The following is a 14,745-nucleotide window of genomic DNA, read 5'->3' as shown; positions in this document are numbered from 1 at the left end:
ACTGCAGACCCAGGCTCCCCCTCTGGCTCCTGCAGTGAAGGACCCGGGTTCTCTGCACACAGCCTGTGGACCGCTGCTGTCTACGTGTCTACTTTCTAAGAGCCAGATTGGTTTTGAAGTCAGGTCCCCTCCTTACACTCTGAAGAGGCTGGCCCTGTAAATGTTTGATGAGCTTTCGGAATGAAAAAGTAAAAAGGTTCTTGGGTGTTTCATATTTGTCTCCAAAAGGAAAGAGGAAAAATGAGTATAAAGATGGTTCCAGAGCGTTATTATTTCGGTCCTGACAGGCTGAACGATGCCCAGACACTCCCTGGCATCACAACTGCCTGCTCGCCTGCTTTTCATTCTGCGTCTGTCGTCCCAGGAAGCAGCCTTCTCGGAAACTCGTCCCTGGCGGGCCCGGGGACAGGGCTGGACCACCGCCCCCACCGCAAGGCTCGAACCCACGTCCTTCCTGAGGAGGCTCTGTAACAAGCTCGTAACGAATGTGATGCTTACGGGGAAATGTGAATATCCTCGACGGAAAAGCCCTCCACTCCTTTTCTTTTCATAAAACCCAACAGTCCTCCATGCGCACTGACTGCAATCCCAATAATGCCTCCAGCTCCGGCCCCAGCTATTCTCTGGCTGGCTCTCAGTGCCTGGTGTGGGGCTGAAACAAGACGAGGAGATGTGGGTCACGCCCTAGAGGCACCCAGCGAGCCCAGTCCACCCAGCCTCTGGGTTCTGGCGGCCTCTTCCCGCCAATGGCTTGTCCACACCAGACCCTGCCCTGCCCAGCGTGGCACAGTCAGGGGACCCAGGAGACTCCCCTGGCGGGCGCCTGAGCCCAGAGCAGGGCCCCCCAGCCCTGGCACCAGGGACACGCGGGCTGGACGACAGGCCATCCTGTGCCCCGCAGGGTGCTGAGTGGCATCCCTGGTCTCCAACCCCGGATGCCTGGTGTCCCTGCCAGTACTGACAACCACAAGTCTCCAGAAACCACCCAAACTCCCCCCCAGGAGACAGAGCGTCCTAGCCCCTGGCCCTGTTGAGAACCAGGGGTCTAGAGAAAGACCCTCGCGAGAGCAAAGCTAACAGGAGGGGAGGGGCCCGCTCCTTCTCACCCACACTCTCTCCCCACACTCCCGTCTGTGGCCCCCCAGTCACATAATTCAATGACAAAGACAACGCACACGTCATACGAACGCACAGCAAAACAAACGGCCAACCAACCAGTCGAAGGGTTCAATTTCTCTCATAATTACAGAAATGCCAGTGGACACAATGAATGGTTTTAGAAGCTTAAGGTTGGGTGATCTACAGTGCTCATGAGAGTAGCAGAATCTATCAGCAGGCGTGTGAACTGGCCCATCTTTTTGGAGAAAGATTTAGCAATATCTGTCACAATGTGAAATGCATGTACCTTTCAAACTGGTAATTCCAATACTATGAATTTATACAATGAAAGTACTCACAAATGCTCCTGAGATAACTATATGCGTATGAAGGTATTCTTATCAGTATTCTGTGTGTGCATGAAAAACCAGTGACCTGGAAGTCCACCAACTGGAAAGACCTGGTGGAGATGTCGGAGTCTAGTCAAGGTGGGCACGGGTGCGAAGGGAAGGGCTCAGAACTCGTGCATGCACACGTGCGCAGTCGCTCTAGTCATGTCTGACTCTGCGACCCCATGGGCTGTAGCCCACCAGGCTCCTCTGTCCATGGGGTTCTCTGGGCAAGAGTACTGGAGTGGGTTGCCATGCCTTCCTCCAGGGATCTTCTCAACCCAGGGAGTGAACCAGGATCTCTTGCATTACAGGCAGATTTCTTTACCACTGCTGCAAACTGGGAAGATAGCCATAGTGATGAGAAGCAGAAAGCGGAGCAGGTCAATTCCTCAGCCGTTCTATTAAAAGCACACATACACACAGAATCTGCCTGTCTTCACAATACATTGTTTTGTGCGTTTAATGGACAAGGAAGGGCACGTCCATTTGTGAAAAGGTGGAGTGAACAGGATAGTTGAAGCAGGTAGTCAGAGGTCTTCTTAGTCTGAGAGAATCACGTCTCCCATTCCTTTACAACGGCTGCCCTCATCCAGGGTCAGGTGAGCAGGGGAGTGTGAAGCACTGGTTTCTGAGGCAAACTGCTTTGAGAAGTGCTATTCCGGTCTCTCCTACGTCCTGGGCCTTGAAGGCAGAGACAGGACACAACCGCTTTATCGGCACTGATTCAGGGGCATCTAGAAACCTGAACAAGCCTTGGCCCTGCCCATCCAGCAAACTGAAGGCGAGTGTTTACAAAGCATCATTACAGAGCGTTACGGATCCCTGTGGGGCCTGCACGCCGGGCTCTGGAACCTTCCATCCCATCATAGTTCAGTTCAGTTCAGTCACTTAGTGTGTCGGACTCTTTGTGACCCCACGGACTACAGCACACCAGGCCTCTCTGTCCATCACCAACTCCCAGAGTTTATTCAAACTCATGTCCATTGAGTCAGTGATGCCATCCAACCATCTCATCCTCTGTCGTCCCCTTCTCCTCCTGCCCCCAATCTTTCCCAGCATCAGGGTCTTTTCAAATGAGTCAATTCTTCACATCAGGTAGCCAAAGTGTTGCAACTTCAGCTTCAGCATCAGTCCTTCCAATGAATATTGAGGGTTGATTTTCTTTGAGATTGACTGGTTGGATCTCTTTGCAGTCCAAGAGACTTTCAAGAGTCTTCTCCAACACCACAGTTCAAAAGCATCAATTCTTTGGTGCTCAGCTTTCTTTATAGTCCACCTCTCACATCCATACATCCATACATCCTACTGGAAAAGCCATAGCTTTGACTAGATGGACCTTTGTTGGCAAAGTACTGTCTCTGCTTTTTAGTAAGCTGTCTAGGTTGGTCATAACTTTTCTTCCAAGGAGCAAGCATCTTTTAATTTCATGCTGCAGTCACCATCTGCAGTGAATTTGGAGCCCCCCAAAATAAAGTCTGTCACTGTTTCCACTGTTTCTCCATCTATTTGCCATGAAGTAATGGGACCATATGCCATGATCTTAGTTTTCTGAATGTTTAACTTTAAGCCATTTTTTTCACTCTCCTCCTTCACTTTCATCAAGATGCTCTTTAGTTCTTCACTTTCTACCATGAGGGTGGTGTCATCTGCATATCTGAGGTTATTGAGATTTCTCCTGGCAATCTTGATTCCAGCTTGTGCTTCATCTAGCCCAGCACTTCTCATGATGTACCCTGCATATAAGCTAAATAAGCAGGGTGACAATACACAGCCTTGACGTACTCCTTTCCCTGTTTGGAACCAGTCTGTTGTTCCATGTCCAGTTCTAACTGTTGCTTCCTGACCTGCACACATATTTCTCAAGAGGCAGGTCAGGTGGTCTGGTATTCCATCTCTTGAAGAATTTTCAACAGTTTGTTGTGATCCACACAGTCAAAGGCTTTGGTGCAGTCAATAAAGCAGAAATAGATATTTTTCTGGAACCCTCTTGCTTTTTCTATGATCCAACGGATGTTGGCAATTTGATCTCTGGTTCCTCTGCCTTTTCTAAATTCAGCTTGAACATCTGGCAGTTCACAGTTCATGTACTGTTGAAGTCTGGCTTGGAGAATTTTGAGCATTACTTTGCTAGCGTGTGAAATGAATGCATTGTGCGGTAGTTTGAGCATTCTTTGGCATTGCCTTTCTTTGGGATTGGAATGAAAAGTGATCTTTTCCAGTCCTGTGGCCACTGTTGAGTTTTCCAAATTTGCTGGCATATTGACTGCAGCACTTTCACAGCATCATCTTTTAGGATTTTAAATAGCTCAATTGGAATTCCATCACCTCCACTAGCTTTGTTCATAGTGATGTTTCCTAAGGCCTACTTGACCTCACATTCTAGGTGAGTGATCACACCATTGTGTTTATCTGGGTTGTGAAGATCTTTTTTGTATAGTTCTTCTGCGTATTCTTGCCACCTCTTCTTAATATCTTCTGCTTCTGTTAGGTCCATTCCATTTCTGTCCTTTATTGTGCCCATCTTTGCATCACAGGGTACCTGGTAAATTCTGTCAGTGAGGGATTCTCTGCAGAGATGACCTGTCTACACTTACCTGCTTTATGCTGGGTCCTGTTACAAGGGCTAATCAGAGTGGGTGCCAATCTGATAATGGCGTTAACAAACAAGAAGCCTGGTTCATTCTTTGTGCGGAGGAGGCGCGGGTGAGGCCACCAGCTGGTGTCAGGGTGTGGACGGAACACAGGGCAGGTGATGGCCAGGGTTCCTCCCAAAGAGGGGCCAGGTGATCTGCATGGAGAGGTACCCTCTCGCCCGCCAGAATCCTTGTGGATGAGCGGTGATGCTCATCCTTGACTCTGTGGAACAACCAGCATCTGCGTTGTCAGCGGTCCCAGGTCTGGCCGAGCACCGGCCACCTGGCCCCCTGTGGCGTGGAGAGTGATGCATTGTTCCTGGGCAAACAGCACTTGGGAAAGTGACCCTTTCACAGGTCACAGCTGTGTTTACTCACAGGCACGGCTTCATGCCCTTCTTGGTGAAATGAAAGTCATCGTCAGTGTATATCTGCCTTGAATAAAAACAGCTGAAATGTTTACAGTTCAACTGAAGCCAAGTGACATCCTGCCAAGTCTATCACGGGTCGGGACAAAGCAGGGTGGAAGTGCCTGGCTCCCCGCACCCAACTTTTCTGTGTCAAGCAGGAAGCAAAATGCTTACCAGAGCCCCTTTTAATCTAATGCACATAAGACATCTGGCCAGGCTGGCCCTCCTTAGATCTGGAGTCAGACTCTCCACAGTGCAAATCCCTGGTCCCCCGCTCGATAGGAGTGTGACCTTGAGCAGGCCAAATGGTCTGCTTTCTTTAATTCCCTCTACTGTCAAAATAGGCATAAAGACAGAAGATTGCAGACCAATGGCCTCCAAAGAGGTCCACACCCAAACCCTGGAAAAGAAAGTGAAGGTGAAAGTCGCTCAGTCATGCCTGACTCTTTGTGACCCCATGGACTATACAGTCCATGGAATTCTCCAGGCCAGAATCCTGGAGTGGGTAGCCTTTCCCTTCTCCAGGGGATCTTCCCGACCCAGGGATCAAACCCAGGTCTCCCACATAGCAGGTGGATTCTTTACCATCTGAGTCACAAGGGAAGCCCAAGAATACTGGAGTAGGTAGCCTTTCCCTTCTCCAGTGGATCTTCTCAACCCAGGAATCGAACCCAGGTCTCCCGCAGTGCAGGCGGCTTCATTACCAGTGGAGCCACTGTGAATGTCTTAGGTTGCATGGCAGGGGTGAAGGCTCCTAACCAGCCTTGGGGCTCCAGAAACCAGATGCCTCTTGGACTGGAAGACACAGGAAGTGAGTTATGCCTGAGAGCCTCCAGAAAGAAGCAACTCAGACCCACCAGGGAGACTTCAGTCGGGCTTCTGACCTCCGGGACTGGAAAGCAGCAAGTTGGTGTTGGTTCAAGCTACTAAACTTGTGATCATCTGTTACAGCAGCAACAGGGAGCTGATATGGGTGGTGACCAGCTCCTGGGGAGGTGGCAGGCATGGAGGAACCAAGAGGTCCCTTTCCCCCCAGGGCGCACCCCCTCCTCCTGCCTAGGCAAGCCCCCTGCCCTACCCCACAGCAGCACCCTGTCCACCTTAGCCTCTGGGAGGTGCCCACGGGAGACAGAAGGCAGGGGAAAGAGGCTGGGAGATCGTCCTCCGCCTTGTCTGCCTCCCCACCCTAGAGGACAGACTCACAGGCGTTTTATCTGATCACCCTCTGGTACATCCTACCAGACTGCACCAAACCCCCGGCAGAAGGGACAGGATCCCCATCCTGAATGGGGCAGGTGATGAGGCAGCAGGGGCCAGAAGGCAGGAAAATTTCTACTGTGGACCAAAAGAGGTCACCTGCCATTTCAGGAAACAAAGAACGTTGCCTGCTAACAAGCCATCAGTCACAGCCCTGACGCTGAGCCTTGAGGGGACTTCAGGGCAGAGAAAAGCAGGGCACCGGTCATTGATAGTGAAGGTGTGCGTCTCAGGAGAGATGTCGCTGAGTCTGACTCTTGCACCTTCCCGCACACAGAAAAGCACAAATCGTTTACTTGAGATGTCTGTTTTTTGTGATTAGCTGTAGTCTTTTGGGTTCAATTAAATTTTTTTTCCTAAGGAAGAACCCCTGTATATCCTGGCTCCTCCCTTATCTCTGGAGAAGGAAATGGCAACCCACTCCAATATTCTTGCCTGAAGAATCCCGTGGACAGAGGAGCCTGGCTGGCTACAGTCCCTGGGGTCCCAAGAGTTGGACACAACTTAGTAACTAAACCACCACCACCTCCTCCCTCACCTTGGTCACCCACAAACTGGCACCTGCCGTCCACCTCTACAAGGGTTACATCAGGCTCTGCTGCACCTGCCAACCTTCAACACCCCTGGAAGGAGCTCAGGGTGGAGAGCAGGAGCAAGGCTCTCTGTGCTCTGAAGAAACTGGCAGGACAGGTGTTCAGGCAGCTAGATATTTTCAGGAGCTGATTTTATGAGCCCAGTTCTTGTACCTCCTCATATCTATAAAAGCACCAAAATCCTCCATGGTGATGACTGCCCCTCATGACTAGCAGTAACCCTCATGAGACTAGTAGAAATCTGCAAAAATATGTGTCTGATTGCATGGACTCCCCCTTCACCAAAATCACATATATACTGACCCGCCCCCGACTCATCGGAGCTGTCTCTCATTGCTAGCTACCCGAGATGCTGCCTCCCAGGCTGCAGTCTTCATTTCACCACAAATAAAACTTGACTCACAACTCTCACATTGCGCTTTTTTTTTCTTTTTTTAAGTCAACACCGTTTGGAGCAGCTCCTCAGAGTGATCTGAGAGGCTCTCTCCCTGGCTACAGTCCTCAGTGAGGTCCCCGAATAAAACGTATCTCACGACTTTTCATTTCACTTCAGTCTCCACTACCCATTGCCCTGAAGAGAGGTCTTTGGTGCTTCAGGTAAACACGGGTGGCAGAACTGAGCTGCTAAGAGATTTGGGAAATGCTGAAGCTGGAGGGAAGACAAACGTGAGTGGGGCGTCCTCACCAAGGAAGAGCCTGTAGCAGCCCCGAATGTCAGGACACGGAGCGGACATGGCGTGAAGGCTGCTCCTTCTCACTTCGCAGTTCAACAGGCATTATTACCAACTAGCAGCCTGTCTGCTAGAGCCATAAAAGTCTGCATGCACTGGAGGATGATTAGGAAATAATTCAGGCCTTTAGCTAAACCTCTCAGCAAGGAAAACAGAATGGAGAAAAGGGGGCCTTTTCTTTATCTGTTGAAAGGCTTAGTCCTTCTGGCAGTTCTGCACCCTTTTCCCATAGTTGCCTGACAATATTAACTCCTCCTTCCATGCTGATATTCCTAGTATGCACACAAAATACACACACACACACACACCCCTCCAAACCTACTGCAGTTAAATGTGGCAGAAAGTGAAAGTGTGAAAGTCGCTCTGTCCTGTCTGACTCTTTGCGATCCTATGGACTATACAGTCCATGGAATTCTCCAGGCCAGAATGCTGGAGTAGGTAGCCGTTCCGTTCTCCAGGAGATCTTCCCAACCCAGGGATCGAACCCAGGTCTCCGACACTGCAGGTGGATTCTTTAGCAGCTGAGCCACGAGGGAAGTATTTTGTCAAATTCTACTTGCCTCTTGAAAAATAATGAATATCAATTGGAATGCTTAATGGTTCCATTTCAGACAAGAAACAGGTTTTAATATTTAAATCTATAATGACTCATAGCCCAACACAATGTGAAAAACAAAATTCTATACCAAGGACAGTCTTCCCTAGAGCTGATTCTTATAATAATTAGGGTCAGAACATTAGATGAGTCATGACAGGTGATCAGCCAGGGAAAAATTCACCTTGCTCGTGGCCTGAGGTCAGCAACTCTGCCTGCTCATTGCTAATTAGTCTTCCAGAAATACTCCCTGTCCTGTTTTGCTGCAAACAGAATAATTTCAGTGAGTGGATCTTAGGAAATTACAAGTTATCCATTTAAATGTCAATTCCTGCTCTGAAACTGGAAGTTGAGAACGGAGGTCATTTGCATGTCTTTAAGATGCAGGTTAAAGACTTTTAAGACGGCTTAAGGCAGCTCTTCCTCTTTTAATAAGAGTAAGTAAGGTTAAAGCTCATTTTGTAGCTGCTTGTAAATTTATGATCACACATCTATCTGGATAGAGTGGTTCAGGGGCCACCATTACAATGGTCAGACAAAAATGGCTTGATGTGTTAAGCCCATAAGAGTCGGGTATTTCCAGCTGTGTTTGTTAGATTTAAGGCTCCATTCTCCACCTTTTTAAGTGCAAAATGAGATTCAGGCCAGCAGAGTGAAATGAAGCCCTGATCTATGACCCAGATAATTCAGGTCCTTGTTGTAATTAATTATACAAGGAGGCCATTGGACAGACCTCTGAGCCAGTAAAAGCCTCAGGGTTACCAGTCAGTGGGGACGCTGAGGAGGGCCAGCGGGGCAGGAGGCAGGCCTTCCTGGTGCCTGGCAGCTGATTCCCCCTGCTCTGCCTCTGTGCCTGCACCAGGCCAGCCTTCCCTGGCTCCAACGACTTTCGGTTTGGGGCTTCAGCATCAGAATCGATTTTTGCTCACATAAACTCTTCACTTTTCTAACATGCTTGTTAATCTTCTAATACTGTCCTCCACCTCAGAAGCCTGGAAAGGGCAGAGGACTCGGGGTGGGGGAGGACCCTGCTCACCCCTCTCTGCTCTCGTAGCCCTGGCTCAACTTGGTCCAGGGCAGAAAAACAGGTGACCAACTGTGTCCTGACTGCTAACAAGTTCCATCCTTTCTCATCCCTGCCAGGCCTCGGAAAAATAAAGAAACAGCACCCAATTATCTCTGAGAATGCAAGCTGCAGGAAGGAGCGAGGAGACTGCCCACATTGTTTGCAAGTAAGTATCCCCGTGACAAGCTGCACCTGAACGTCCTCCAGGGATTGGCAGGTCTCGGGACACCAGCCCCACAGGTGGTGACGGTGAGGACGCTGGACGCCGGGTGTCTGTGTGTGAGGGGTTTTGGTTCAAGCCTTCATTCAGCATGCAAAGCATCTTTTCAGATAATGGATGCCTCAGTCAAAGGAGGGAGCAAATTCACAGCCCAGTTCTCGCTGTCCCTGAGAACAGCTTGTGTTACAGACTGAGATCTGCATCTGGAACATTCGCTTCTCAGAGTCAGCCGGCTCGAGCTGATGCTCTGGGGGTGCACTCATCATCTTACGAGAGGGGAATGTACTGAGAAACGGAACACTCCCTGCCACACCAGGAAACAAGGATGCCACGGTCGCCAGTGACCACAGCCCTCCAGCGTGAGCCGGTGAGCCCTGAGGGCACTCAGGAAGGAGAATACGGCACCTAGCAGCCGTCAGAAGACTCCCGCTGCCCACGGTAAGCCCCAGAGGAACTCAGGGTGTGAAAATGGAGGGCACTGGCCCCAGACAAGCCGAGGTGCATACGGAAGGAATGATTTCACTAAGCCCACACTCTTGCACTTTCCCATACATGGAAAGGCACTAAATTCCTTACTTTGGGATATCTGGTTTTCTTTAGCAAACAATAATCTTTGGGTGTTCAGACTACCTGACCTTTGCTGTAAAACGTCTATGGAACCTGGCTTGCTCAGAATACTTCTCTCAAGGTCACTTGAGATGCTGTCTCCTGGGCTTGAAGTCCTAAAAATGTCTGCCAAATAAGACTTAACTCTCAACTTGCAGGTGGGGTGTACTTTCTCAGTTGACGGAGTTATCGGTATCCATCACTCCATCTCAGCAGACTGCTGCCAGCTTTGCAAGAGCAACCTGTCCATGTCCGTTAGCACTGATCAAAATGTTGACGAAGCTTTTAAGACACTTTCTCCTAAAGTTCCATTCAAATGCTCTGGATCCAGCACAGGCTGATCTGTGTTATCTGTGTTAGCGTCACTTGAGATGGGCTCAAAAATACTCAAAAACCACTCCAAAGCTAAAGCAAACACTCACTCCAGAGGTCAAGATTCCATTTCCCGGCCTTTCAGCCAAGCTCTGCGGGTCAGTCAGGGAAAACTGTGATCTCAAGATCTCAGTGAAGCCAAGACTGTTTCAACCCACGTGCTCAGGGAGTGCACCTTTCCCAACACAACTGATGAACAATGTGTAAGACCTAATCGGCGGATCTGAACACATGGAAGTGTTCTGCTCTGGCTCTCGGGAAAATGAGATTTGCTGGGGCAGCTTCTGAACAGCTATCTCTCTGCCACGCATTGGATTCCTCTGCAGCTGGGAAAGACCTTTTCCCTTCTCCACATGCACTTTAGGTGAATCCAAGCACCCTTCAAACAAAGAGTGGATGGACTTCCTACAAAGCTCTGGAATGGGTGCATGATGGAGAAGGTTCAGTTCAGTTCAGTTCAGTCGCTCAGTCGTGTCCGACTCTCTGCGACCCCATGAATCGCAGCACGCCAGGCCTCCCTGTTCATCACCAACTCCCAGAGTTCACTCAGACTCACGTCTATCGAGTCAGTGATGCCATCCAGCCGTCTCATCCTCTGTCGTCCCCTTCTCCTCCTGCCCCCAATCCCTCCCAGCATCAGAGTCTTTTCCAATGAGTCAACTCGTCGCATGAGGGGGCCAAAGTACTGGAGTTTCAGCTTTAGCATCATTCCTTCCAAAGAAATCCCAGGGCTGATCTCCTTCAGAATGGACTGGTTGGATCTCCTTGCAGTCCAAGGGACTCTCAAGAGTCTTCTCCAACACCACAGTTCAAAAGCATCAATTCTTCGGTGCTCAGCCTTCTTCACAGTCCAACTCTCACATCCATACATGACCACAGGAAAAACCATAGCCTTGACTAGACGGACCTTTTTTGGCAAAGTAAGGTCTCTGCTTTTGAATATGCTATCTAGGTTGGTCATAACTTTCCTTCCGAGGAGTAAGCGTCTTTTAATTTCATGGTTACATGTTACCAATTATGACATGTAGTCTCAAGGGGCAGTCTTACAACATCTGGAGCAAAAACCAAATGATGGGGAAAAAAAGAGCAAAGAAACTGTTGCAGTAAAAAGGGAAAAAAAGGAATGGGTTTTTTTCTTTAACTTCCCTTGTGACTCAGACTAAAGAACCCGGCTGCAATGTGGGAGACCTGGCCTCAATCCTGGGTTGGGAAGGTCCCCTGGAGAAGAGAATGGCTACCTACTCCAGTATTCTGGCCTGGAGAATTTCATGGACAGAGGAGCCTGACAGGCTACAGTCCATGGGGTTGCAAAGAGTCAGACAGGACTTAAATCCTGTCTGAATATCCTGAGAATAAAGAAGATAAGGAGAACAGTGAGTAGGCCTGAACATTCCTAGTTTTTTTTTTTTTTTTTTTACTTTAACTGCTTCTAACTCTGCATGTCTATAACTAAGTTTGCTTTTCTGCCCCTTAACTCTGCAGGAGCTACACTTCACACCTATTTCCTTTGACTCGATGCTAAATACATCCTGTGTCTGGTGTTTACCCTCAGGACACCCTTCCCCCTGTAGTCACATATCAGAAAGAAGGCTGCAGCCCCAGGGACTGACAGATGCGGTTGCTGGGCTGCTGGCACTGGCCTGTGGCCTTCTTTGAAACAATGCGAGAGGGGGAAATCAAGACCCTAACAGCTTTGTTCGTCTTCACTGACTCCTGACTGTGAGCCCTCATCTTACATAAGCCCCTAGACTCCTCATGACGCAAAGGGCTGCTTCAATGGAAAAGACTGATGTTGGGAAAGATTGAGAGCAGGAGGAGAAGCGGGTGACAGAGGATGAGATGGGTGGATGGCATCACTGACTCAATGGACATGAATTTGAGCAAGCTCCGGGAGATGGTAATGGACAGCGAAGCCTGGCGCGCTGCAGTCCATGGGCTCACAAAGAGCTGGACACGACTGAGAGACTGAACAAGACTCCCCGTGGATGGGGACACAGTTCTGGAGGCCTGAGCCTGCTGTCTTCCCCTCTCAGCCAGGTGAGAATTAAAGCCACCTTTGTATCTCCTCCACACTCTCTGTATTTTTCCTTTGGCTTCGGTGGGCAGAGAAGGCCAAGATTCTGGCCAGCAACAGAACTAGCACATCAAAGTGATCACCACGGATGAGTTTACCTGGTGAGACTGCTTTGCATTTTCTAGAATGCTTAACCAATACCCATTAATTTGATAATAGAAAACAACTTTTTAAGAGAGAAGGTTAAATGCAGGCTAATATCTGAGCTGGAAAGGAAGCTCCCAGTGGCTGAAGGATAACCTTCTCTGGGTTTGTAAATTTACGCAATGCAAAGAGAAAGCCAGAACCGATCCCGTGGAAGGATCAAAGTTTCTGCAGAAAGTGCCATAAAAACTTAATGACTAAATTCTGAAACAGGGAGCATGAGTCCTTCAAAATCAACTGCCAGCACAACCGGGCATTGTGCTCTCCTCTCCCGCTAAAGGATGTAGAGTCTAGACTCTCCTACAGGTGGGTGCCCAGGTCCCGGCTGTCTTAGTTACTTGCTGCCGCCTCCAGCTTGCGCTTGTGCGGAGGGTCTTCGATGATCCTGTTGAGGTCCCCGCGGTTCCTCAAGTCCATCGGCTTCTCCCAGACGGACAACTGCATCGTCGGGTTGAAGAAGAAAACTCGGTCATCACCCGTCCAGACCACACACCTGTGCAAATCGAGAAACTGCTCTTAGTCTCTCTGAGAGGCATGCATCAAAAGACCATAGTGTGTGTTCTAAGTCGATCAGTCGTGTCTGATTGTCTGCGATCCCATGGCCTGTAGCCTGACAGGCTCCTCTGTCCATGGGATTCTCCAGGCAAGAAAACTGGGGTGGGTTGCCATGCCCTCCTCCAGGGGAGCTTCCTGACCCAGGGATCAAACCCGAGTCTCTTATGTTTCCTGCATTCGCAGACAGGTTAGTGCAGGCATGCATCCAAACCCAAAATGCCCTTGGGGCTGAAATCCACACATTCACAAAAGTAGTATTTTACAAAGTATGAATAATAATAGCGATGTCTGGCTTTTCAGGGTGATTCTCAGATGTTTCTCATACATCCTCTCATTCTATTCATAGGCAGACAGCCACCTGACCTTCCTTCTACTGGTAAGGACAGCAAAGTTCAGAGACATGAGAGGCTCAACTGGGTCCCAGGAGTTCTGAGCTCTTCCCAAAGGCCAGCTCTCCTTTCAGTTGGATTCCCACTCTGGCTTTGGGTCCAAGGACCGTAACACAGACCTTGGTTCCCAGTAAACTTCCCCAATTGGACGGTGACTGAGCAGCAGGGTTCATGGAGCCACACAGAGGCCACAGCCCATCCCTCTCCAGCTGAGAACCAGCAACCCGGCTGCTGGAATCAGCAACCTCAGCCCTGTTGAGGTGTCCCGCTTTGCTTTCAGAAGAGCAAAGAATTAGCTTTGCATTTTCACATGGAGGAAATGAAAATCTCCAAAAGGAATAATATGCAATTTTAAGACTTCATCTCTGTGAAAGTTTATCAGAGAGAAGGAAAGATTGCAAAGGAGAAATAGTGAAGAAAAGAAAAACAAAGGAAAGGAAGAGCTCCCTTTCCGCGGAGTGAGTCTGCAGTGTGGGAACGCACACGGGAATTCAGACCCGGCCTCAGTGTGTCCCAGCAACACAGCCGGTCGAGGTCACCGGAGCGGCCTCAGGCTGTCCTGTGACCAGTCTCGTGATGGTGCAGAGAAGTGAGCTCTGTCCTGCCTCTGGTCTGGCCCTTCCAGAAGATTCTTCTGGGGTTAGGCCTCTCCCCTCCCATGACCTCAGCATCCTAGTGACCTCTGAGGGCCCGGGAAGCTCCAGGACTCTCCCCAGGCTCCTCAGAAGCTGCAGGAATGGGCAGGACTAGTCCTCGTGGACTGAAGCCCTCTGGTCATTGATTTCTTGAGGGATCAGGGACACTTCTGGGCACTTGCCGGCCTCCTGAGCACCAGCTCCTGCCTTACCATCAGACACACCTGGTTGCCTGCCCCCTTTCTGGATCCAGGCAGCACACACCAGTCTGCTTCCCACAGAGAAAATCACGCCCACCCTTGAGCCTCTGTGCTCAGACCAGCGGGCCACTTCCCGTGGGCCAGACAGAGGCTTAGTGCAGGGGCTAGCCTCATGTTCTGAAACTCTGTGCAGACCAGATCCCTACGTAGAAATGACCTTTAGATGGTCTGTCTGATTTACTCCGCAGCCAGGCAGGGTTCATGGGAGTGGTGAGCCAAATAACGACCCCAAAGAGGTCTACATCCTACTCCCAAGAACCTATGAATGTTACCTTACAGGGCAAAAGGGACCTCTCAGGTGTGATTAAGTTCCTGTCTTGAGATGCAGGGAGTAGGCTGGGCTGTCCAGGCAAGTTTAGTGTCATCAGAAGGGTCCTCATAAGGGAAGAGGGAGGCTGGGAGTCAGAGTGAGAGAAGGGGATGGGAGGATGGAAGCAGAAGACAGACAGACAGACACACACACAGGATGGGTGGAGACAGAGGTCAGAGGATGCGCCACTCTGGCCTTGATGTTGGAAGAAGTGGCTGTGGATGCCAGTGTCTCTAGAAGCTGGAAAGTCTAGAGCAGTCTCCCCTGAGCCTTGGGAGGGAATCAGCCCCCTCCTCCCCACCTGGATTCAGCCCCGTGGGGTTGGATTCTGACCTCCAGAGCTGTGAGATGTGAGTTTCCACAGGTTGACGACCAGTAGACCTCACCCTTGACCCCTCCCCATCC

At 49.9% G+C, this 14,745-nt stretch overlaps 1 protein-coding gene across 1 annotated transcript in view; it reads right to left on the bottom strand.

Moving 5' to 3' along the window:
- TCERG1L (transcription elongation regulator 1 like) overlaps window positions 1-14,745 on the bottom strand; it is a 201,097-nt gene that overhangs the window by 41,258 nt on the left and 145,094 nt on the right. Inside the window, exon 7 of the mRNA XM_027529121.1 lies at window positions 12,530-12,684. Coding sequence (XP_027384922.1) covers window positions 12,530-12,684 — 155 coding nt within the window. The remainder of the gene's footprint in view (window positions 1-12,529; window positions 12,685-14,745) is intronic.

This window comes from Bos indicus x Bos taurus, chromosome 26, assembly GCF_003369695.1.
Source record: "Bos indicus x Bos taurus breed Angus x Brahman F1 hybrid chromosome 26, Bos_hybrid_MaternalHap_v2.0, whole genome shotgun sequence".
In the NCBI taxonomy this organism is placed as follows: Eukaryota; Metazoa; Chordata; class Mammalia; order Artiodactyla; family Bovidae; genus Bos; species Bos indicus x Bos taurus.
The sequence above is the reverse complement of the archived record's forward strand: the minus strand, read 5'-3'. Positions and strand labels throughout refer to the sequence as shown.